Consider the following 24,647-nt stretch of genomic DNA (forward strand, 5'->3'; position numbering starts at 1 on the left):
TAGGCTATTTACCAAACATTTTGTAAGCAGAATATTACAACCTTTAGGTGTGACAGCCCTAGAATACACACCAATAGTTTTCTCAGTCGTGTATCTTTCTTTTGAAATGAATACCTTCTATGCAATCCGACTCAATAACATAATACAAAATTATTTAACCATATTTTTATTCAATACGGGACATTACTCAAACTAAATGTTTGAGGGAAACTTCACTTTTTTTTATTTTGCCTATTATTCACAATCCTTATTTAAGAACACTTTTTTTTTTGAAAGTCCACTTTCATGGCAGCCTATGGGAGTCACTCTTTTCTGCCTATAAAATCCCCTTAAAATATCCAAAAACCTCCATTAGGGTTTTACATACATTATGTAAGTATATATGTAATGTAGTAACAGGCACATTTATAACAACATTTAATATTTATGTATTTTGATCATTTTAAGCACATTGATTTAAAAACCATCACAACATTCGCTTTTCCGCCCCTCCTAAATCACTGATTTCTACTCATTCCAGAGTTAATGACAGCCATCAAACATAATAAAACCTAACTTACTGTACAATGTCTGCTGTTATTACAATACCAACTGACAGAATTGTTATATTCCTGTTTTAGATAAAAAAGTTAGTCATAATCCTCACAAAGGAAAAGTGGCTGGCAGTGTGGTGTGTGTGTGTGTGAAACCATGTCGTTCTCGCTATTTGGAGGTAAAAGTGTACACAAATGTTGGATTACATTCTTGTCCTACGGCTATCCAGGTGAGAGGCATGATTTATATCTATGATAAACTTTCACGAGCAAATGAATCGAGGAAGCAGTTTACCAGTCGATCATGTCAACATTGGCACACAAGTAAGTGATCACGGTGCTGCTATAAATAGTCTGTCTGCATTAACACTTATAACAATATCACTAATATTTAATCAATGTTAAAGTCAGGAAAAGTAAATAGAGTAGTTTTGGTGCTTTTTGGATGTTTTGTTTTTTTAAAAATTGGGTTTTATGGGCAGAATAGAGGACATCCTATTGGCTCCACTGTAGGCAAACTTATTTACGTGTTAGAATGCCTTAAAAAAATATATCCATCGTCATGATTGTGAACGATAGGTAAACTCTGAAAAAAAAAGTGCAGCAAAAATGGTTTAGTGTGCACAAATTATTAAATCCATGGGAAAGAAAACCTTATCTGAACAATGTCAGACAAAGAACACAGACATCAACTAGATAAACATGGACTGAATAAAAAAATATAGACAAGTATAAAAAAGTTAAGTGGATAAAATAAAATAACAGCTTGAGAATAGAAAAAACTATGTCTTTACCTTGAAAACACTCTGTAGACTATCAGGCGTGGGATCCTTGGCTAGCACACTGTTAAGTAAGACTTGCAGTGCAGCCAATGTGTCATGGTACAATGCCTGCACACATGTGATATTCTGATTAATTCCACAATGTTTGTGCAGCATGCACATGTAAAATTCATGGTTCAAAAATGTTTGTATCATATTAGAGCGGTGCAGACTAATGGTCACAAAACACAATTATATGTTCACCTTTCTTTGTTTGGGGTCTAGTATTTCCTCCTCTTTAGTTTTCTCTGGAGTGTTTGTCTCAAGTGGTAGAGAGAACACACTGGTCACACACACCTTCAGCAAGTCAAAGGTTTCATTCTCACTCAGTGCGGGGTCCAAAAGACTGAGGTATATAAGGTCAAAAGGTAAAACCAGAAGGAAAAGAAAAAGGTAGAAACTTGAACTGCGTCTCATTAGGTTAGCAAAGATAAGTTCAAGAGTTCTTAGTTTTTTTTATACAGAGAATAAAATGTCAACAGTTTCTTTCAATGAAGAAACCCTAAAGAGAGCATTTGAGGATACATGAGGTTGGTACAGGTGCCCATCACCAGGTGGCGCACTGGAGTCCGAAGTGCATCGGCAGGTTCTGCCTTAATAAAATCCTGTCCAAGAAAACAAATAAATAAGTAATCATAAATAAAAGAGTGAGGTGAAATTTTGTTTGTTGGTTTGAGTGTTAGCAGGATGCAAAGTTCTATTATCGTTGTAAAGTCCCTTTCCCAACGATACCCCAGAAGCATCCGTTCTGTCTATTCCTAACATCTTGTTTCAAATTAGTCTACATTGAAATTGAAATTGCACTTTTAACATTTGGGCATAAAACATAAAAACATTTAAAATCACAACTGTTCGCTGCCACCCACCCATACACTGCTTTTAAGTGACCTCCATTGCAGTGGCCATGCAGAAACTATTTCTGTGTATCTTAAGTTCCAGGCAATTCATGTGCTTTGGATTTAATCAAATTTCATTACTTATACTCATTGAACGATTTTATTGATGAAACATAATATAAATCAAAACGTTTTTGTAATATAATTAATTGTTTTAATAGAGAGCATTTAACTTTTAGTACTGAAAGTCATTACCTTTTCAAATATAGTTTAATGTACCGTATTTTCGGCTTATAAGTCGCTCCGGAGTATAAGTCGCACCTGCCGAAAATGCGTAATAAAGAAGGAAAAAAACATATAAGTCGTTTTATTTGATAAAACCCAACACCAAGAATAGACATTTGAAAGGCAAATCAAAATAAATAAAGAATAGTGAACAACGGGCTGAATAAGTGTATGTTATATGACGCATAAATAACCAACTGAGAACGTGCCTGGTATGTTAACGTAACATATTATGGTAAGAGTCATTCAAATAACTATAACATATAGAACATGCTATACGTTTACCAAACAATCTGTCACTCCTAAATGCTAAATCCGATTAAATCTTATACGTCTAGTCTCTTACGGGAATGAGCTAAATAATATTATTTGATATTTTACGGTAATGTGTTAATAATTTCACACATAAGTCGTTGCTGAGTACAAGTCGCACCCCCGGCCAAACTATGAAAAAAACTGCAACTCATAGTCCGAAAAATACGGTAATGAGTTGCCCCTGTTTATATACATTTTATACATTCATAAATACAGTACATTGTTTCCTAAAGTAAATTAAGTGCCCTGCACTCACCAGCATGATCGCAATTAGCTCTTGTTTACGAGAGAAGATGTAGCCTTGTTTTCTCACACACTCGCTGATGGCTTTTGCAACAAGTCCAACACTCTGGATCAAACTCAGTTTCATTGTCAGATCCTGAAATTTGGGCACACACACAAATACACGAACACAAGTAGACATAATGTAAGAACACATTAGGTACAGTGACAGGACAGAAAATTAAAAAAATTCCCCCGGCCCCCAAAAGAAAGAAATGTGCCACCACCAGTAACATCTTAACATGAGCAAAGCCAAAAATGACTTCAGTAATGTGTTAAGGAAGATTCAAATTGAAGATTAGGAGCAGATGGAAAGAGGTTTTAAGTCAGTGTTGATTAGAGTAGATTGGTTCAAGAGACCCCTACCCACAGGCTCTGGTGTAAAAGGTGACAGAAATTAAAAAGCTGTTAAAAAGAGCCACAAAGAGAATTTTAAAATAGTCTCAGGTCAGCATTCATGGCGCATTCAGTAAAATATAATAGATTTTTAAAAATATTAAAGCAATTTCATTTGAAATTAAATCAAGAGATAATACCAATTATGACAACACAGGAACTACAGCAATATTGTTCTTGTGCAATATGTTTATCTATGAATATATTTAAAAAGGTCAATACTACTTTTACTTCAACCCTATTCAAAATCTATACATGTTTGTGTACTGTTTTAAAACACACAAATGATTTTTTTTCACAAATGCTCCCATCATAATGTAAATTTGATTCACATTATAATCATAATGACATTGTGGTCATAATGTCAATAATTAGCTTGTTGCGTAAGGAAGTTAAGAAGTTGGTCAGTGCAGTCATTTATGCAATCAACAAGATGTTTGTGAACATTCAGTAAAGTGTTCAAAGGCAGCATCACCACAAACGTGTGCATCAGAACAGGAAAGTAGCAAAAGTTAACTAGGAAAAGTGATAGCCCCTCTAACCAAGTGACAATACCTTTGTCTCTACTTTAATTCCCAGAACCTGTATGAAATAGATGTATAATCATAAGACTATTTTCTGTCAAAAGCACAAAATAAACTTTCTCACATTGTCAACTACATTCATAAAATTTAGCTACAATGTTAGACAAAACTGCCACTGGTGATAAATCCTAAATGATACGAAGCGATATAATCATCTAAATCCTTGCATCATTTAAACACTTTTCATACAGATGAAAGAAAAATATACATGTATATCGTCAAATATACTGTAAAAGGTAATACATGTATAACGATTACAATTATTCTTTTAAATTTAAATTTACCATTAAATAATTTTTTTCTATTAAAAAGACCAAAATGGGAAACAAACTATATAAATGGCTTGTCATAAATGTATCACCATGGCGTTTGCATTACCTTAGTGTTAAAATGTTTGCTGATGCAGCGAAGAATGTCTTGATCAATACGATTTAGGATCTTTTCTGGGGGAGCGTTGACAGCCACTTGACCATAACAAAGGATTAACGTGCTTTTGACTTTCTCCAGCTCAACATCATTACGATCCTGAGGGCAGAACAGACACAGCGAAATTCAAACTCAGTTGATTGAATAAAAATATTATAAATGTTCTATTTACCTTAAGCAAGTTAAAGATGCTAGGGGATTTCTTGAATGCATCGGATTTTCCAAACTCATCCAGCTTGGCCAGAGTTCCTTCTAGATGGCTGTTGGCACACAACCCAATGCCCAGAGCCACACCCTGACAAAGGATAACAGAGAAACAGAGATAGGTACTCAAGTTTTCATTCGTGTATCAATTAATTAAACTGCACATCTTGTTCAGCTTCACAAGTAAATTGAAACCGATCCCAGCTGACTTTTGGTGAGCGGTGAGGGCAACACTGGACTAATCGCAGTCAATCACAGGCCAAAAAACATATACACACACGGACAATTAGTGTCTCCACTGAGTTAAAAAAAACAACCTCTGAAGCTGACCGACAATTATTTCATAGTCCTGGACCTAAAATGAAGTCTAGGTAAAAGTCCCCCAAAACAGACACAGCAGTGATATTAGGCTTGTTTTCTATCAAGTTTCAGCACATTTTGGAACATCCACTTTTATCTTCAATTCGTGGCAAGGCCTACATCACCCTGGTAAAGTCACCTACAGAAGACTAGAGGCGATTTTAAATTGTGTAGTATGCCCTATGGTGGAATCTTCATGCCAAAATATGGTATTTTCACACAGAAATTAAAATAATTATCAAATAATTTTGCCAGATGCAATGTTGCAGGTTGTAGCAATACAACTAAAGAAGGGGTCAGCCTGCAAACATTTCCAAATGATGGGAATATGAGGAAAGCATGGACCTCTTCAGTCAAATTGATTTTCTTAAAATGGGACGGACCAAGTGAGAGGAGTGTAATATGCAGCAATCATTTTAATGATTCTGACTTTGAAGAAAAAGTGTCCTGGAGACTCAAACCCAAATGCAAGCACGAAAATCAGAAGTACCCTTGAGAGGAGAAAGACAGTCTGAAATTGAAGAAGAACGGAAAAAGAAAAGCAGTTCAGATTCTTCAAAAAAGAAAGAAAAAGAAGCCGCTAATATTCTATTTGGCGTCCTCTTCCACTGATGCGGAAAGAGCATTAGATAACAAATGCTATGGTATATATGGAAAAGCAAGGAAGTTTGGAAATTGAATGAAATGAAATTTGTATTTTTTGCTCATAATGTTAACCATATCACTTTTGAAATAATCATGGACCACAATAATAAAAACATGCAATTAAGTGATCAAAATAATAGTTTTACATGCTCTTATCCACACTATGCAGGAAAATGGGCTCCAGTTCTGAAGATGACGTCACACCAAGACAGTGGCATATAAGTGGCGGCATATAAAGTAATAATTATTTTAAGTACAGTTAGTTATCTACCGATTATTAAAAAATTAATTAATGTTATGGGAAATTACTTCCAGATACAATTTCAGGAGCAAAAAATACAAAATGGGAACTTGTTAGGGAAATTCCGGTCACCTGGACGCTGTGAGTCCTTTAACTTAACATGCATGTGTGAGAAAAGATTATTCATAAACCCAAACATGCACAGGAGAACATTAAACTCCATACAAAGGAAGTGAAGTCTGTATTTAAAAAGTGTAGTATTAATATATCAAAGTATTGAAAAATTCAAAATGAAATATTTTCTTCCTTTCACACAAATAAAATTAAAAATGATTCATTTTAAGATTAGAAACACCACTAAATTTAATGTTTATCGATATGCGACTTTTGTGGACTACCCGAATACACCTAATCTTGGGGTCATTTGACAAATGAAAAGGGACAAGCGGTAGAAAATGGATGGATGGATGGACGTCAACATTTTTTCCTAAGAGTAAGATGAAGCCAAAACTAGCAAAAGAGGTTTTTAGAATTTGGTTGATAGTACCTGTCTTTCAACAGCATCATTGTGTCGTGCTGTAAGGAGGATTTCCTGCAGCTGTTTTTTAACAAACTCTTTATTGAAAGAGTGCTGGAGAGCCACTCCGATAAACTGATACAGGAAACTCTATGGGGGAAAAATAAGTTATACTGTACTTTAAAATGTTACTGACAGGTTGCAGCACTTTGGTCAGTTAAACAGCTTTTAGGCACATACCTTCTCTTCCAAAGCGTTGTTATATGTGGACAAATATCTTGTTGCTTCTGCTGCTAACTGGCACACCCACTTGTCATCGTCAACAGCAACCAAAGTTTTAGACAGGATCTGGAGACGATTGCATTATTTTGTTGATGTCAGTCTGCCAGATACTATGTTTGTGTTATGGTTGCAAACGCGCTCTCATAAATGGAATAATTAGAGGTAATTCATAAAAATTATTTCAACAGTGCTACTTGGGAATTTTTTTTTTTTTTTTAAGGAAATCAATAATAGTCTAGAATACTCAAATATTATATTTTCCAACCTTTAAACATCAAAGACTATGTTATGAGTAAACTGTATGATCTTTGTTTTTAATATTCAAAATAGACTTACAACAATAGTGAATATTAAGATTTTTTTTTTTTTTTAAAGCCCACCTCCAGCACATTTTCATCCCATCTTTTCTTATCAAGACTCTCTGCTGTGGATTCTGGAATCAATAACAGAATGATTATGTTGTGTGCACCAGCATAATGTTCTACCCTTAGCAAATGTCTGCTGCTTACCCTCCAGTACTGCCAGCACAGGAGGAATCTCTTTGTCCCAAAGAGCGTCTGTGTTGCTGTGAATATTAACAGAGAGGACTCGGAGGAGGGACAGTGATGGAGCACCATGACCTCTGCTATTGAATGGAAATGCTGCATTCATCTGGAATGAACCAAAGCAACCACCCAAGGTAACAAGTCAAGTTACTCTTATGTGTTCACTTGGTGGCTGTACTTACCAACAGTTTGATCAACAGTGTTTGAGGAGCAGGCAGATTGACTAAAAGGGAAAAAACTAATAATTAGTCTGGATTTCATGAAACAGAACAGGACCAGTTCCAAGTATGCAAAATATTGTTGTATACTGTATGCAGTCAAAGACTTATAAGTGCCCACATGGTACAGAGCAAATGTTATATTAACACACATGGGTAATAAATATTACATTTACCTTCCTGTGAAAAGTCAATGCTAAAGCTGGGATCCTTATTTTCCTTTTTCTTGCTACCAAGTACAATCAAACTCCTACACAGTGGAGTTGTGGCATTGCTGTACAGTGAAGGTGTTAGATAGTTGAGGAGCTTTGGCCAGAGTACCTAAAAAAGAACAGAAAACCATTAAAAGTTGCCATCAAGTGACATGCACCTGTATTTACGCCCAGCTCATTGTGCAAACTTTACCAGGTAAGGTACCCCGTGTTTGCACGGGGTCAATAGCTACTGTCCTATATCCTACTTTCTGTGCCTTTCTAATGACTTTTAGCCGCCTTGTAGCATTTTTCTAGTTTTGATAGGTCAATAGGAGTCCAAAGAACTCCATGAACAAGTGAAGTGTGCTCTGACACATTCAGTAAGTATCCACAGCGTTGTCGACACTGCCTCCTCTTTCCCCTACTTTTCGCTGCACATCAAAAAGATTAACCAACAAGATAAAGTGGATCTATTTTCTAGTCCTAATAATTGTTACAAACTGTTACTGCATCGCAGGACTTGTGACAGCGTGTGTAAGTGCCAGCAGGGCGGCTGCATAGGAGTTCAGCTAGTTCTTCTTTGGTTTTGCTAATAAATACAAAATTGATTCATCACTGTTGTGTTAAGTTTGTTTGATATACAGCCCTGTATAGCGCTTTATATTGTATTTAAAGCGTACAAAATTTTAATAAAATATAGACTTCTGTTTAAACTAGGACCTATTTATCGTTTCTTACAGAGAAATTAGCTTCAATAAATAACATTTTACATTTACGAACTCTGTTTAAGAACCAATTAAGTTTGGAAACCAAGATTGTATTGGGACTGGAACTCAAACAAGACTTGTTGGAAGGTCAAGTTTCAAAGTTCTTTTTGGAGATGTAGAAACTGATACATTACATACATCAGCCAGTCGCCCAACAGTTGTGGTCAGGAGATGAAGGGTGTTGTCACACATTGACCTCAGTGCCTCGTTTGTTACCTCTTCTGGGTCTGCAGGTTTTGGACCCCTCTAAGACACACAAATACATGTATTTGTCTAGTGTCATGGGCTTATTTCAGAGAAAAGTTGCAAACAGAAAAACAACATAACCACTGTATAAATCCAACCATTGTTAACCAAATGTAGTTTGACAATTAACTTTACAAGAGGGTAAGATTAGTGCAGGTGTAAACGTCATAACTGTGAGGTTACTGGTATTGGCATACCTGATATGTGTCTGGTAGGGCACAGTGTTGAACTATGAATCGTACCAGTAACTCTCCTCCGTCTAACTCTAGATAACCATGATGAGCCATGGCGCTGATGACCTGAACCACGCGCTTCTTCACCTGGGTCCACATACAAGTGTCAAAGTTTCATTTGGACGGAATTCCTCATGTCTTGTTTATTGCTGAATGTGTGTTACCTTGTTGCTATGGTCAGCCATTGGTTGCCTGATGCTAGCTAGAATAAGAAGCTTTTTAGTTGCCATCATGGAAGCTGAAACACATCACATGAATGAGTGAAAAATTAGATTGACATTGTGATTTTGTGTAAAAAAAATACTGTATTACAGTTTCATTCTAATGTTTACGTACACACTTGAATGTCCCTTTGTGATTTATTTGAAGAGTCTTTAACAGAATGTAATAATACACCTACAAACCCCATTTCCATACGAGTTGGGAAATTGTGTTAGATGTAAATATAAACGGAAAACAATGATTTGCAAATCCTTTTCAACCCATATTCAGTTGAACATATTTGATGTTCAAACTCATAAACTTTATTTTTTTTTACAAATAATAATTAACTTATAATTTCATGGCTGCAACACGTGCCAAAGTAGTTGGGAAAGGGCATGTTCACCACTGTGTTACATCACTTTTTCTCTTAACACTCAAAAAAGGTTTGGGAACTGAGGAAACTAATTGCTGAAGCTTTGAAAGTGGAATCCTTTCCCATTCTTCAGTCGTTCAACAGTTCGGGGTCTACGCTGTCGTATTTGCTTCATAATGCGCCACACATTTTCGATGGGAGACAGGTCTGGACTGCAGGCGGGCCAGGAAAGTACCCGCACTCTTTTTTTTACGAAGCCACCATGTTGTAAGACGTGCTAAATGTGGCTTGGCATTGTCTTGCTGAAATAAACAGGGGCGTCCATGAAAGACGGCGCTTAAATGGCAGCATATGTTGTTCCAAAACCTGTACGTACCTTTCAGAATTAATGGTGCCTTCACAGATGTGTAAGTTACCCATGCCTTGGCCACTAATGCACCCCCATATCATTATAGATGCTGGCTTTTGAAGTTTGCGTCGGTAACAGTCTGGATGGTTCGCTTCCCTTTTGGTCCGGGTGACATGTCAAATATTTCCAAAAACAATTTGAAATGTGGACTCGTCAGACCACAGAACACTTTTCCACTTTGCTTCAGTCCATCTTATATGATCTCGAGCCCAGAGAATTTGGCTGCCATACTGGATTTTGTTGATTAATGGCTTTTGCTTTGGATAGAGATTTAACTTGCACATACAGATGTAGTGATGAACTGTATTTAGTGACAGAGGTTTTCTGAAGTGTTCCTTAGCCCATGTGGTGATATCCTTTAGAGATTGATGTCGGTTTTTGATACAGTGCCGTCTGAGGGATCGTAGGTCACGGTCATTCAATGTTGGTTTCCAGCCATGCCGCTTACGTGGAGTGATTTCTCTGAACCTTTTGATAATATTATAGACCGTAGATGGTGAACTCCCTAAATTTCTTGCAATTGCACTTTGAGAACGTTGTTCTTTAACTGTTTGACTATTTGCTCACGCAGTTGTGGACAAAGGGGTGTACCTCGCCTTATCCTTTCTAGTGAAAGACTGAGCATTTTTGGGGAAGCTGTTTTTATACCCAATCATGGCACCTTCCGGTTCCCAATTAGCCTGCACACCTGTGGTATGTTCCATATAAGTGTTTGATGAGCATTCCTCAACTTTATCAGTATTTATTGCCACCTTTCCCAACTTCTTTGTCACGTGTTGCTGGCATCAAATTTTAAAGTTAATAATTATTTGCAAAAAAAAAAAAATGTTTATCAGTTTGAACATCAAACATGTTTTCTTTGGAGCATATTCAACTGAATATGGGTTCCATTTATATTTACATCTAACACAATTTCCCAACTCATATAGAAACAGGGTTTGTATATATACACACACCTAAAATATTACAACAAGTGGCTCTATTTAGTTCAGAATGTCTTAACTTGAACATGCAAAGTCCAAGAAAATGTACATTTAAGATTTGTTGATAGAATTGTACATTAACAAAAGTTGAGAAAGTATCTTCTAAACAACTGCAGATTCCAATATTATCAGTTCAAATTCAGACCTGCCAACATTTGGTGTTAATCCCCCAAATCCCCTTTTATACCCCAACCTTCTTGATTTATATGCGTGCAGGCGATTAAAAATACATGCATGATGTTTCCTGGCTCTGTGTAAGTTTCTGCAGATTATCGAATATACTTTATCTCTATATTGATGAACAGAGGCATTAATGTTGTTCCAGTTAGTTGTTGGCATGAGAGCCAGTGAATGGGTTTTATGTAAGAAATATACATTTTATAAAATATCCGTGTTCATTCCTTCCAGCTTATGATTCAAACTTTCCAACAGTCTGAGAGGCCGTATATTTCTACTGACAGGTGCTTGAATAAGTGCGAGAGAGGCAAAGAAAAGGGAGAGAGGAGCCATTGTGTTAGAGAAACGGCTGTGTATATTGCATTGGCATTGTTTCTTGTTTTAGTGTTTATTTATCGACCAAGTCCTCGTCATTCTTTTAACATCCAGGTAAAAGCTACAGCAGTGTATATCCACACAAAAACATCACAATCTAGATTTGTAACTGTCATATGGTAGAGTTGAAAGTTCAGCAATTTATACTCAAGTACAAGTTATTACCTCCGCACTGAGGTAATCTGATCGTCTGTCAGGCGGCAATATAGCTCAAAGTTATGGGCATATTTTAATGAAAATTTCAGGAAAAGCCAAAAATGCGATAAAGAACAAGGGAGTATTATTATTTGGGACAGCATGGCGTAGTGTGTAGAGCGGCTGTGCCAGAAACCTGAGGGTTGCAGGTTCGCTTCCCACCTATTGACATCCAAATCGCTGCCGTTGTGTCCATGGGCAGGACACTTCACCCTTTGCCCCCGGGGCCGTTCACACTGGTGAATGAATGATTAATGAATGATTGGTGGTGGTCGGAGGGGCCGTAGGCGCAAACTGGCAGCCACGCTTCCGTCAGTCTACCCCAGGGCAGCTGTGGCTACAGATTTAGCTTACCACCGCCAGGTGTGAATGAATGATGGGTTCCCACTTCTCTGTGAGCGCTTTGAGTATCTAACGATAGACAAGCGCGATATAAATCTAATCCATTATTATTATTAGATGTTGGCGGTGAAGCAGACCATTTCTACGACGTTTCCTTACGTTTAAATTACGAGGCTATACTGTGTGTAGGCTAGCGGCACCGCCTCCTCCCACAGAGATAAAGAGTAGATGACTGACAAGAGAGTTATCTGTTTATTTCATTCAGATACAGAAAAAACACAGCCAGGTGCTAAGGCCTATGCAAAGACTCTGTTTGGGAGCGACAGACAAAGAAAACAAGCACACATGAACATGGCAATTTAATTTATCCTTTATTTACCTCCACCAGGGTTTGTTTGTCTGTTATTTGTCAGTAACAAAGGTATGAGGGGATTTTGGATACGGGACAAAGAACCATTGATTCAATTTTGGGGGTGATCCAGATCATTAAGGATTTTTAACTATTTTTAAATATTGGTAGTTCTATGCTCTCCAAGTGTTTTTCTAGTTTGGGTATGTCACAACTTTGCATTTACTCACTGCTGGAGTTTATCAGATGACGCAGGACAGCCAGGGAGCCCATCCTGCTCCTCTCATTGCTGTTTTCTAATCTCTGAAGAACAAACATTACAAGTCGGTCTGGGAAAGCAGTGGCTGAAATGAGAGACGGAAAGAAAGACTTAGAGGAACTGCACTTTTTTGTGAATTTTGCTTGTCATTCACAATCATTATGAGTCAACAACATTCAAAATATTAAATAATTGTGATCAAAAGTCTGCTTACAATGGAGCCTATGGGAGCAGCACAATTATACCTAGATAGCCCTAAAAAACAACTCCATTCAGGTTTTGTATACATGATGTAAGTATATATGTAATGTAGTAATGGGCAAATATATAATAACATTTAATATTTACTTATTGTGACCATTTTAAGCATAGGCGGCACATTAGTTTCCAAAACACATCATGGCGTTTGCTTTTTTTGTACATCACTGATTATTACTCACTGCAGACTTCATGAGAGCCAAAAAAATATAATAAAACAACTTACTGTGCAACATCTGCTATCATTAGGATGCTGACTGCTAGAATGTTCATATAGTCTAATATAGTTGAAGAATGCCTTATAATCCTTACAAAGAAAGGGGGTGAGGGACGGGGCAGGACCAAAGCATCTTTTTGTGTTGTCCTCGTCCATTTAGGTTCCTAAATGGTTGTCAAAGTGCACCAACTTGTAGGAATACCTACTCAAGACGTCTTCTGCCCAGGTGAGATGCATGATTTATGATCTAGAATACTCTTTTTACAAGGACAAGTAAACGAGAAAGCAGCAGACCACTCGATGTGAACTTAGGGACACACAGAAGTGATCACTGGGACGCTATAAATAGTTCGCCTGCGTTAGCGCCAATAACAATATCACTTGGTTAGTATTCAAATAGAGTATTGATGGTGTTTTTTGAGTGGTTATTTACTGGATTTTATGAGCGAAATAGAGGAGCTCCCATTAGCTTTGCTGTAAGCAAGCTTTTATTTAAGAGTTAGAATGCATTTAAAAAAACATTTGTTGTCATGTCTTTGATTGTGAACGATAGGCAAAAGTCCAAAAAAGTGCAGTTCCCTTTTAAGTTGTGACCTAAATCAATCAATCAATCAATCAATCAATTAATATATATTTGTATACAGTAGTGCTTAATCACAACTGTCTCAAAAGGCAACGATATAAAAAAAGCAAAGCAAAATGGGTCAAGAGTGAAACATGTGGCTCCACAAGTAATATGATTATCCTCAGAGGGACACCGTGTCTGACGCAATAATGGACAATTTCATTACTGCTCTTGTGACTCCACACAAAGCGTACGTCACAGTGCACCACAGTGAGTTGAAGCATATGTATGTATAAAATAGTTACACTACCTAACAGACTGAAGCAACGCAGAACCTCATTGTGGTTCTTGACAGTTGGAGGGTTACTGTAATCAACAAAGGTGGACACCTGGGGGCAGAAAAGGATCACTGTAACACAATAGACACATACACTTTTAAATTGCACAGATGTGACATTAGTAGCTTAATATTTAGCTACACAGGATGAAACAAAGAGCATATAGCAAAGTAGGGTATACTTGACTAAACTTAACTAAATAAAAGGAGCCATAAGAAATGATTTAATGTCAAGTCATTATTAAATGCCCCTGATGACATAAAGCATTAATAAATCATGTTCTTTTTGAATACCTCTATAACAGTAGTCCAGCCAGGATATGCTCATTTCAAAATTAGATTTACAGCCTCAAAATCTTGTTACTATTTTTATTTCGATGTCCTGCCCTCTACTGTTTGACAAATTCTAAAGTCTGTGAGTGTGACACTTCCAGTTTGCCAGTTACACATCGCCCTCTTCATTCTGGCTACTACCACTGGTAAAGTTACTAAACATGTCAGACTTTAGTAAATCAAAACGGTGTTACGATTCTCAGCCTAGAATTGTTTTTTTTATCTGACGCCATACTTAATTTCCTCCTTGATAGGTAAGTACATTTTCTAATTACTTGTAATAAATACAAATGGACATTTTGTATGTAAACTTTATTGTCCAATATAGTCTATAATTTTGTCCAACAAAAGTAGTATGTTCGTGCAATGAATGCTTAGTGTGATGGTGCCTCGCTCCTAGTGTAATGCATGACATTGTGAAATGTATGGAGACATACACATCATAAAATAATTCCTCATAGGCATACCTTGGTAAAATGTCTCCTCTTTATTTTTGGGCATACATTAGGCTGCTAAGCATGCTCCACTTATTTTCTCCAGTATAAACATTGCTAGTGTTGTATGTAGTTTGTTTTAGTCTTTTTCTTCTGATAGTACTGACAATTAACCGTATGATTGCCATTTGTTGTGATATTGTACACAGGCATGGCGTACTTCTTCCTGAAAAAAGCCTAATTTCTGTGTACAATGTGTTGGTTAAACGTTTGTCTATTCAGCTATCATGGTCCCAGCACCTCAACACCTAGTAAGAGGCAGTGGAAGTTTGAAGTTCCTTGGAGTAGCCCAGTTGATCGAGCTGGATTCGGCTGAGTATCTGGCAACCTCAGTCAGGGAGAGACTACAGAATTTTGACCGTGATTGCAGAACCATTTCTGGCCACATTATTACATATGGCACCTTTAAAAAGGAGTAGGAGTATTACATCTAATCCAAAAATCATGTAAAGACAAACTCTATTCAATTCATTCAATATTACATTTGATATTGTGGTTGTAGTTTGCAATGCTTTACATTAGACCTGACTGAACATACTGTTTATTAATTTATACATTAGGCAGTGTTGTACTACAAATTGTAGTTTTAATAAATTATTTTGGCTCCACTTTTTATTATAATAAAACAAAAAGGTATTTGCAGGGTAAAAATGCAATGGCTCTTTTACGGAAAAACCTAAAGCAATTGATTGTTAAACTGAAAAATTCAATAGTTGACAACTGTCATTTTGTCTATATCTTACAAAAGTTAGAGTTGTACGGTATTCGGTACTAATAAATAAGAATTAAAAACTGTACTACTGTGTTTTCAAAATACTGGTATTTTTTTTTTCTGCATACTGCAGTGCAGCGGTGACATTGCTGAGCTGAGGAGCATGTTCAGTGTGTCAGCGCGCACACACTCAGTGCACAGAACCATAAACACTGTGGTGGGGGCTGGCAAATAAAGACATTTATACTGATTAAAAAAGAGGGTACGCAAAGTGCAAAGTGGAGATATATGGCCTTCAAAACTATCAATCAAGAGGAGGTTTTAAATATGGAAGCGCCACACTGCAAACGCTGCTTTAAAACGTGCCTCACAAAAGGTGGCATGATGATCTCTTTTATTTTGAAAAGTATCGAAATACATTGTGATACCTGTACCAAAATATTGGTATCAACAAGTGGTGACCTGTATTATTCAAATATTGAATGAAAATACATTAAAGTGCAGTTTGACTTTGAGGTACTGTGAAATAATGTGTACCAACACATAAAAACACATTTAATGATTATATCAGGGACAAAATGTTTTTATCCACAAACTCAAAAATAATTTGAACAAAGTGTCTGCAGTTTTGTATCTGAAGAGTTGAATCAGAGCAAACACATAAAAAAACATCTGATTGAAAGATATCTACATATAAAAATGTTTTTTTCCTAATAAATGAGTAGGTGTGTTTATTTCTTTCAGTCGGAACTAATACAGTAGTTCAGTCAAAAAGCGAGTCCGCATCCAGGGCAGGATTGCTGGTTAGCTGCAGTACGACTAAAGTGTGTCACTATAAAGTTGTTGCTCCTTCTCAACGTTGTGTATTAACTTTTATGCTAGTGTTAGACACATTTCTTAATTTTATTCTTCCGGTCTGAACTACCAGCTGTGTAAGAAAATAGAGACACAACGCTGATTGAATATTTATCACGTAACGAGCCTGGCTATTGTGAAGGCGGAACAGGACGGTCGCGCGCGCACACAGAAACAAGCACATTCACACAAACACACACATTCACATTCAAAGACGCAAACAGGATCATGTTCATTAAAGGCAGATTGTTTTATGCAGGACTATACCAAGAATCGTTGCTTCCCTACTGTTTCCTACCGCTGTAACTTCTACAGGCATTTTTTATCAAGAAAATATATACTGTATGTTAACAGCTAATTACCGTGATCAAACTCAAATTAATCACGATCATCGGTCATATAATCGCCCAGCTTTATTTGTAATATAAAAAGTAGATCTATTCATACGTGCAATATACCTGTTGCTGAAGTGCAAAGAGCAAACTGTCCAGTTGTGTCTCCAACACCCTGCTGCCCATGTTGACAGAAGCATCAAGAACTTGGCATAGACTCTGTGTAACAAAGGAGTTGAAAGACAAACAAAAGTTATTCTCTGAACAGAGACAATTATCTTGCTTTGCCCGCATTAACCTTTAAACATGATAAAGGACAGAAACAAGAAATTAAACAGTTTAAAGATCTTTCTTGAAAATCTAAACAGCAAACTATAACAATGCTGTAGCTTAGGCTCACCTTACTAATGATGTGGTGCTCATTGTTTTTCTTATACAAGGACAACATGGCAGGAATAACTTTGGGAATCTGCTCCTCTAGTTTATCGCTGGCCATCAAATGGCACATGGAGCCAACGGCCTCTGCGACTGTTAATCTTAACTGCAAAACAGAACAAATTACACTTCATAATTTTCTCCAATTAGGAGGGAGACATTCAACGGAGACAATACATAACCAATTACAAACCCCGTTTCCATATGAGTTGGGAAATTGTGTGAGATGTAAATATAAACGGAAAACAATGATTTGCAAATCCTTTTCAACCCATATTCAATTGAATGCACTACAAAGACAAGATATTTGATTTTCAAACTCATAAGCTTTAATTTTTTTTTGTAAATAATAATTAACTTAGAATTTCATGGCTGCAACACGTGCCAAAATAGTTGGGAAAGGGCATGTTCACCACTGTGTTTTATCACCTTTTCTTTTAACAACACTGAATAAACCTTTGGGAACTAAGGAGACACATTTTTGAAGCTTTTCAGGTGGAATTCTTTCCCATTCTTGTTTTATGTACAGCTTAAGTTGTTCAACAGTGTTATTTTTGGCTTCATAATGTGCCACACATTTTCAATGGGAGACAGGTCTGGACTACAGGCAAGCCAGTCTATTACCCGCACTCTTTTACTATGAAGCCACGCTGTTGTAACAAGTGACTTGGCATTGTCATGCTGAAATAAGCAGGGGCGTCCATGATAACCTTGCTTAGATGGCAGCATATGTTGTTCCAAAACATGTATGTACCTTTCAGCATTAATGGTGCCTTCACAGATGTGTAAGTTACCCATGCCTTGGGCACTAATACACCCCCCTACCATCACAGATAGCGGCTTTTCAACTTTGCACCTAGAGCAGTCCTGATGGTTCTTTTCCTCTTTGGTCCGGAGGACATGATGTTCACCGTTTCCAAAAAACAATTTGAAATGTGGACTCGTCAGACCACACAACACTTTTCCACTTTTCATCAGTCCATCTTAGCTGAGCTTGGGCACAGCAAAGCCGGCGGCGTTTCTGGGTGTCATTGATAAATGGCTTTAGCTTTGCATAGTAGTTTTAACTTGCACTTACAGATGTAGCGACAAACTGTAGTTACTGACAGTGGTTTTCTGAAGTGTTCCTGAGCCCATGTGGTGATATCCTTTACACACTGATGTCGCTTTTTGATGCAGTACCGCCTGAGGGAATGAAGGTCCGTTATATCATCGCTTACGTGCAGTGATTTCTCCAGATTCTCTGAACCTTTTGATGGTATTACGGACCGTAGATGGTGAAATTCCTAAATTTCTTGCAATATAATAGCCCCTTGAGAAATGTTGTTCTTAAACTGTTTGACAATTTGCTCACGCATTTGTTCACGAAGTGGTGACCATTTCCCAATCCTTGTTTGTGAATGACTGAGCATTTCACAGAAGCTGCTTTTATACCCAATCATGACACCCACCTATTTCCAATTAGCCTGCACACCTGTGGGATGTTCCAAATAAGTGTTTGATGAGAATTCCTCAACTTTATCAGTATTTATTGCCACCTTTCCCAACTTTTTGTCACGTGTTGCTGGCGTCAAATTATAAAGTTAATGATTATTTGCAAAAAAAAAGGGGTTTATCAGTTTGAACATCAAATATGTTGTCTTTGTAGCATATTCAACTGAACGTGTTGAAAATGATTTGCAAATCATTGTATTCCGTTTATATTTACATCTAACAGAATGTCCCAACTTATATGGAAACGGGGTTTGTATAATTGTTATTATATTATTGTATGCTATCCATGTATACATGCATTGAGTTGGAGCAGTTCACAAAATGTTCAGACCGGTTATGGTGAAGGCTGGAAGCGTACTGCTGTTCTTAAGGGTACTAGACGGCTGCTATGTTTTTGAGTGGAGAAGAATTGAGGCTGTGTACATGAAAAAAAAAAGTGCGTCTCAAGTTACGGCTGCCACTGTATATTGTGTTTATATCGGTGGTCTCGTCCACAAGAACACAAGCTGATGAGATGTGTTGCAGGAGTATGGTTCTCCTAGTGAACAACATAACTAGATATGCCTGCACAATCTGTCAAAAGGCAGACATTTCATACAGTTCTTAGATCTTTTTAAATTAAGAGATAATCAGATCTAAATCTTTTTTTAAATGAGTTATTATTAAAGTTTAGTAACAGCATGTCTTTTAAACAGCAACTAACTTTAGCATAGCAACAGTGGATGTGGTTACAAAGTCCACAGTTGAGTACTTTAGAGTCCAATAATGAGCATAACCAGTCACTAAAAGCTATCAATTGACAAAGTGTTGTTGGCTTCATTTCCGCACATTTAATTTTAACAATGAGTGGTACAAATGTGATACAACTCTTTAAATGTAATAGCCTTTAGAGCAGCAGACAGAATAGGGGAGCGTTAAAGTAGAAAAAAAAAATAATAAGTATGCCTATGCTTTTAGTATTGTTAAATATATTCAAAGGGGTTTTAATATGCAAAATCCTATTTTCTTGCTAGTTGGCACCTATTTTGTGTGATTGGGTTCCCCATAAGTACCAAAAATGTACATTTAAACCATGCCAGTTTGGGGGAGATAGTTATCAAACAATTGTGCATTGTTTCAAGCAAGCCATATGAGATTAGCCTCGGTTTGTGACGTTTACCAATCTGTAACGTCCGCGCAGGTCTGGGCGATTATATGATCGCGATAGTCGATTGCGATTCATTTGAGTTGTGCTTCGTCCCCTTATACAGCTGGAAGTGCAGCCCAGAAGAATAAAATAAAGAAATGTGACTAACACAAGCATATAAATTGAAACACAACATGCAAAAGGAACCGCGGCTTTAGTTTCGCTATCTGCTGCAGGTCACAAGTAATCCCGCCCATAATGCGGATTTGCAGCCACTCAGACATAGAACGCCAGTGCGACTGTATTGGTCCCGGCCAGGAAAATCAACACACCCGCTAATTTAAGCAGAAAAATTATTTTTATATCTAAATATTTTTCGTTAGACTTTTTGTTTATGTGTCTGCAAAGATTCTACTCCTCTAATGTAACATGTACTAAAGAATGTGACCCTGCTGTTGGAGTAACAAGCACAATAGTACCGGTACATCGGTATAAAAAGGATTGTGCAGACAGACACTTTCTGTTCTTTTTGTTTGTGGATAAGAAAACATTTGGTTCCTGATGTCTTATGTGCTGCACTTTAATGTATTTTCATTCAATTTAAGATACGGAATTTGAGTTTTAAAAACTCCACAAAGTGGGTCACTGCTTGCCGTTTACCAAAGCACTGGTGAGAAGCACTGATGTATACAAGTAATCAAAGAATACAAATAATAGTTTACCATTTGAAAGTGTTGTTTAGGAGACGTTAACTTATAATATTCACAACACCACTGATACTTTATTTACTGCATAATGTTTGTGATAAGCAAAATAATGAAGTAACTGAGAGGAAAATAAGTTGTTCTCTTTACCCCCACAAAACATACAGGAAAAAGAAGCAAAAGCATGGTCCTAAAACCAGGTACAGACCGTAGTGTGGGTTACCTGTACTGTTGCACCTTTAGTAAGCACGATTAAAGATATGAACAAAATGACGGTTGTTAGCCGTTAGCATTTATCACATATGGCGGGAATGCCTGTTACAAAATACTGCAGTAGTAAACATCAGGTATTCTGTAATTGGTAATCCTGCACAGGACAATCCACTTTAACTTAAAAAAATATATATGTTATATTAATCGAGTTTATAGGTTATGAAAAAAATAATCGTGATCATTTTTCTTTTGCCATATCGGCTAGTCCGACATCAGTGTATGCTTTGATATTGTTTGTATTTACCAGCACAGGTCAATACACAATCATACAGCCTCATTTGAAGAAGTAAGAAGTGCCTGGTAAATATTTGTGTTTTGCGTTCATGTACCTACTCAGATTATTAGACACTGGGGCTCAGCAAGAATTGCAGCCAGACTTGAATGACTGAATGCCTTTTAAACAGAAACCTATTAAACTAACCATCTCCTCGGTTCTGAAGTTTGACTGACCAGTTCGTATATGGACAGATGGATGCTAAACTCCTCGGCTCCTGCCATTTCTAACAAAAAGGTAGCATATAATTCTAACTCTTGATATTTCTCAGTAAGAAAGTCTACCCTTTAAAGTACTAGATGGCTGTCTTGGCGGAGACGCAGTCGCAGCCAGCTGGAGGTGTCGAGAAACCAGTCTTAAAAACGGCTTTTTTTCCAGAGAATGTCAGACAGATTTATGCAAAATGTCGACCAAAGTGCCACCAGTACATGTTATATCGACCACAATGAAGTGTAATAATGTAGACAAAAATCATAATATGAATATATTTCACAAAATGGTAAAAAGGTATATTTTAGCGCCCGCGAACACCATTTGGGTTTGAAACCTGAAAGGACAATTTTCACCTGACTTACCTCAGCTTCCCTTTCTACATTTTTGCATTAACTTCCCTAATTTAAGCCACGAGAGACTGAGCTAACAAACTGACCCAGCGTGGTAACCTCGTGAGCTCTTTACCTTTGAATCTCTGCTTTGCAACCAGTTATTGAAAATGATGTCAAAGGCAGCATAAATTTCACTGGAGAATGTGTCCTGCCTGACTGTGGGATCTGGAGCCTTGTCAAGGTTGGCAAGGTACTCCATGATGCTGTCACTGAAATGGCACAGTGCTGAAAGAGAATCACAAAACAAAAAGGACAGAAAAGAAGAGGACCAATCAATTTAAAAGATGCAATACAGTAAGATTTATGTTCTTATGTTGTACCACTCCTACTGACGCAGGTCAACATTTGACTATTAGCATTTCAATACACATGCTTACATGAAAGTTGAATATTACTAAAAAAAAAAAAAGAGCCATATTGCAAAACAAAGTATGTTCGTACCTGTGGACAACACCCACTTCATGTTGTCTTGTTTGGTTAGGCTCAGCATGGGCAACATGGTGCCAAGAATAGCATTCAGGAAGGGAACCATGCCATAAACTACAGAGAAAAGGGGATAAGGCGTTAAAAATAATAATTTAAAACAAAAACAGTGGTTCCTTATAAACGCTACATTACATTTCATCAAGCCACAAACAAAAGCCGGCTCGTTGGCCATAAAATAAAACTACTTTGGAATTGGGGTGCAGACTTAAACTGATGTGCAAGACAAGGCAGTATAAGGGCAATATAAACCTGTAGGTGTAAACAAAGGTCTACAAAATCTACATCTAAAATTCTGCTAAAGTTTTAAGTACAAAGTATAGTATTATAGAAGTACAAGTTTAAAATGAGCATTTACATGAAATAAAAGTGTAGAGCTCACTTGTGTTTAGGGATGGGTGACTTTCACATTTGATCCAATATGGTACTGATTCCCAGGATATTCAACGGTACCAAGTTTCTGTAATTTGGTGGTGTTAATAAATATTGATTGTTTAATAATAAAATCTAATTCTTAATGTAACATTTAAAAATGAGCCGATTGTTAAACATGTGCTGTCCGGGTTTTAGATCTTGTTTTCTTAGTCCATTTCAGAGTCTCATTTGCAAGTATTAAATAATAGACTTTGAGCCAGATGAGGTGGCTTGGGCATCTGGTCAGGATGCCACCCGAACGCCTCCCTAGGGAGGTGTTTCGGGCACGTCCAACCGGTAGGAGGCCACGGGGAAGACCCAGGACACGTTGGGAAGCCTATGTCTCCCGGCTGGCCTGGGAACGCCCCGGGATCCCACAAAAAGAGCTAGACGAAGTGGCTGGGGAGAGGGAAGTCTGGGCTTCCCTGCTTAGGCTGCTACCCCTGCGACCCGACCTCGGATAAGCGGAAGAAGATGGTTGGATGCATGCAATTGCAATTTCAAGACGTTAGTAAGTAGTTAGTGGTTAGTCAGTAGTGTATAGACTAGAGTGTGTTGCTTAGCTAGAAAACTCACTTACAAAGAGTTTATACTGACTATTGTATTTATTTTACACGCTTGCTGTTTGATTTTATAGTGCATCTTAGCTGTAGTTTTTGTTATTAAATTCGGAGGTGTTGAAATCGCAATCTAAAATCCCTAATGCTCATCAGTAGCATGTATATAGCAAAGGCAACGTAAATTAGGAAGAAGCTAAAAAATTCTGGGGAAATGAAGCATTACTTTGCGTTCCAGCCTTTAGAAATACTTGCTTTGTTGGAATTAAAAATTGCAACACTACCTCGAGGCAGTTTGGCTGAGTGCGCTCTGAGTGCTGTTTGAGTGCTTGTTTCCTCACCTAGCGTTTAGTCTGCAAATAGTTGTGACGCCACAATCAACAAAAGGTAACAAAATGACAGTTTGATTTTATGTGGATCGATATCAACGGAAATCGGCCAGTATCTATAAAAGTAATGAATTCTGTACCCATCCATCCCTAATTGTGCTCCAGTTTGTCATGATATACCGTTAGAATCCGAAAGGTTTGCTAATGTCTGGACCACAAAAAAGTGAGGCAAAATTCCAGGTTGAAATTTGCTGAGTATCTCCTCCATGATGTCGTTGATGTGTTTGTTGCCCACAGCAACCAGGATGTTGCTGGCTGCCTGCTGCCAGTCAGGGACAACTTCCTGTGTGAAGCACAAACACAAACAACACACTAAATATCTTATAAGAGTCTAAGTGTTGCAAACCAAATTCTACTGTTAACATCAGACATATTTCACCTTTGATCGCGTCATCTCATCTGAGGCCAAAGAGATGATGCTCTTGATCCTGGGGTAAGGCACAGCCTCTATTCTGTTGCCAACAATCATCTCAATGGTTTGAAGAATGATAACTCTGTGGCCCACTACCAACTGGAGAGAGGAAATGCAGCAAGGAGGACAACATAAACAAGCAATTTATGTTTTAATTACCAAACCAAACTGGCAGATATTTTGCATTAACATTGCAGGTAAAAGCATTATACTAATACATTAAAACAACTTTGAACACATGAACATTCTATGTATTGTATCAATGACATCTGACATTTGGATGGTTGCTCACATTAATGGTGACATCAAGTGTTAATCACAAGGGCTGTGACAGAATAAGATGTTGCCGCACAACGTGATGACACGCATTGATTCCTCATTTTGTGGTTAAATAACCAATATGGAACTGTGCTACAACAATGAAGAACATGGCAATGTTGGCTCTTTATTTGCCAAAAAATTTGAATATTAGTTATCATGGTGTTCAGAAAATAAGCTAATAACTTTTTAATACAGTATACAGTTAAGTAGTTATACTTTATTGTCCGACTGCAGTATCAACAAAACTTGATTGATTTCAAATGATAAAAATCTAAAAACATAGTGTTTCCCCCTGAAGGGCATCCACTATGTAATAATTTAATGTAATGACCATGTCCTACTATATACACTGTAGTTATTTCATATAGTCAAAAGCTTACAATTGTCTGTATAGACAAAATTGTAATCATTCGACAATGATAATTTTAAAGAGTTCACTGTCACTCTTGTGAATTATAATT

At 37.2% G+C, this 24,647-nt stretch overlaps 1 protein-coding gene across 2 annotated transcripts in view; it reads right to left on the reverse strand.

Annotated features, from left to right (window-relative positions):
- Positions 1-24,647, reverse strand: part of mroh1 (maestro heat-like repeat family member 1) — a 49,143-nt gene that overhangs the window by 15,828 nt on the left and 8,668 nt on the right. Inside the window, exons 4-27 of one of the 2 annotated variants that reach the window (XM_061916297.1) lie at positions 23,833-23,964; positions 23,574-23,736; positions 22,052-22,150; positions 21,684-21,835; positions 17,100-17,240; positions 16,826-16,918; positions 13,947-14,025; positions 12,568-12,681; positions 9,095-9,168; positions 8,895-9,017; positions 8,590-8,697; positions 7,667-7,811; positions 7,455-7,495; positions 7,237-7,378; positions 7,108-7,160; positions 6,686-6,793; positions 6,476-6,595; positions 4,651-4,773; positions 4,431-4,577; positions 4,024-4,050; positions 3,047-3,169; positions 1,880-1,959; positions 1,559-1,700; positions 1,328-1,423 (exon numbers count right to left, since the gene is read on the reverse strand). In XM_061916297.1, coding sequence (XP_061772281.1) covers positions 1,328-1,423; positions 1,559-1,700; positions 1,880-1,959; positions 3,047-3,169; positions 4,024-4,050; positions 4,431-4,577; positions 4,651-4,773; positions 6,476-6,595; positions 6,686-6,793; positions 7,108-7,160; positions 7,237-7,378; positions 7,455-7,495; positions 7,667-7,811; positions 8,590-8,697; positions 8,895-9,017; positions 9,095-9,168; positions 12,568-12,681; positions 13,947-14,025; positions 16,826-16,918; positions 17,100-17,240; positions 21,684-21,835; positions 22,052-22,150; positions 23,574-23,736; positions 23,833-23,964 — 2,625 coding nt within the window. The remainder of the gene's footprint in view (positions 1-1,327; positions 1,424-1,558; positions 1,701-1,879; positions 1,960-3,046; positions 3,170-4,023; positions 4,051-4,430; positions 4,578-4,650; positions 4,774-6,475; positions 6,596-6,685; positions 6,794-7,107; positions 7,161-7,236; positions 7,379-7,454; positions 7,496-7,666; positions 7,812-8,589; positions 8,698-8,894; positions 9,018-9,094; positions 9,169-12,567; positions 12,682-13,946; positions 14,026-16,825; positions 16,919-17,099; positions 17,241-21,683; positions 21,836-22,051; positions 22,151-23,573; positions 23,737-23,832; positions 23,965-24,647) is intronic. The other variant, XM_061916298.1, reaches the window with a different exon arrangement.

The sequence above is a fragment of the Nerophis ophidion genome, linkage group LG11 (genome assembly GCF_033978795.1).
Source record: "Nerophis ophidion isolate RoL-2023_Sa linkage group LG11, RoL_Noph_v1.0, whole genome shotgun sequence".
Lineage (NCBI taxonomy): Eukaryota > Metazoa > Chordata > Actinopteri > Syngnathiformes > Syngnathidae > Nerophis > Nerophis ophidion.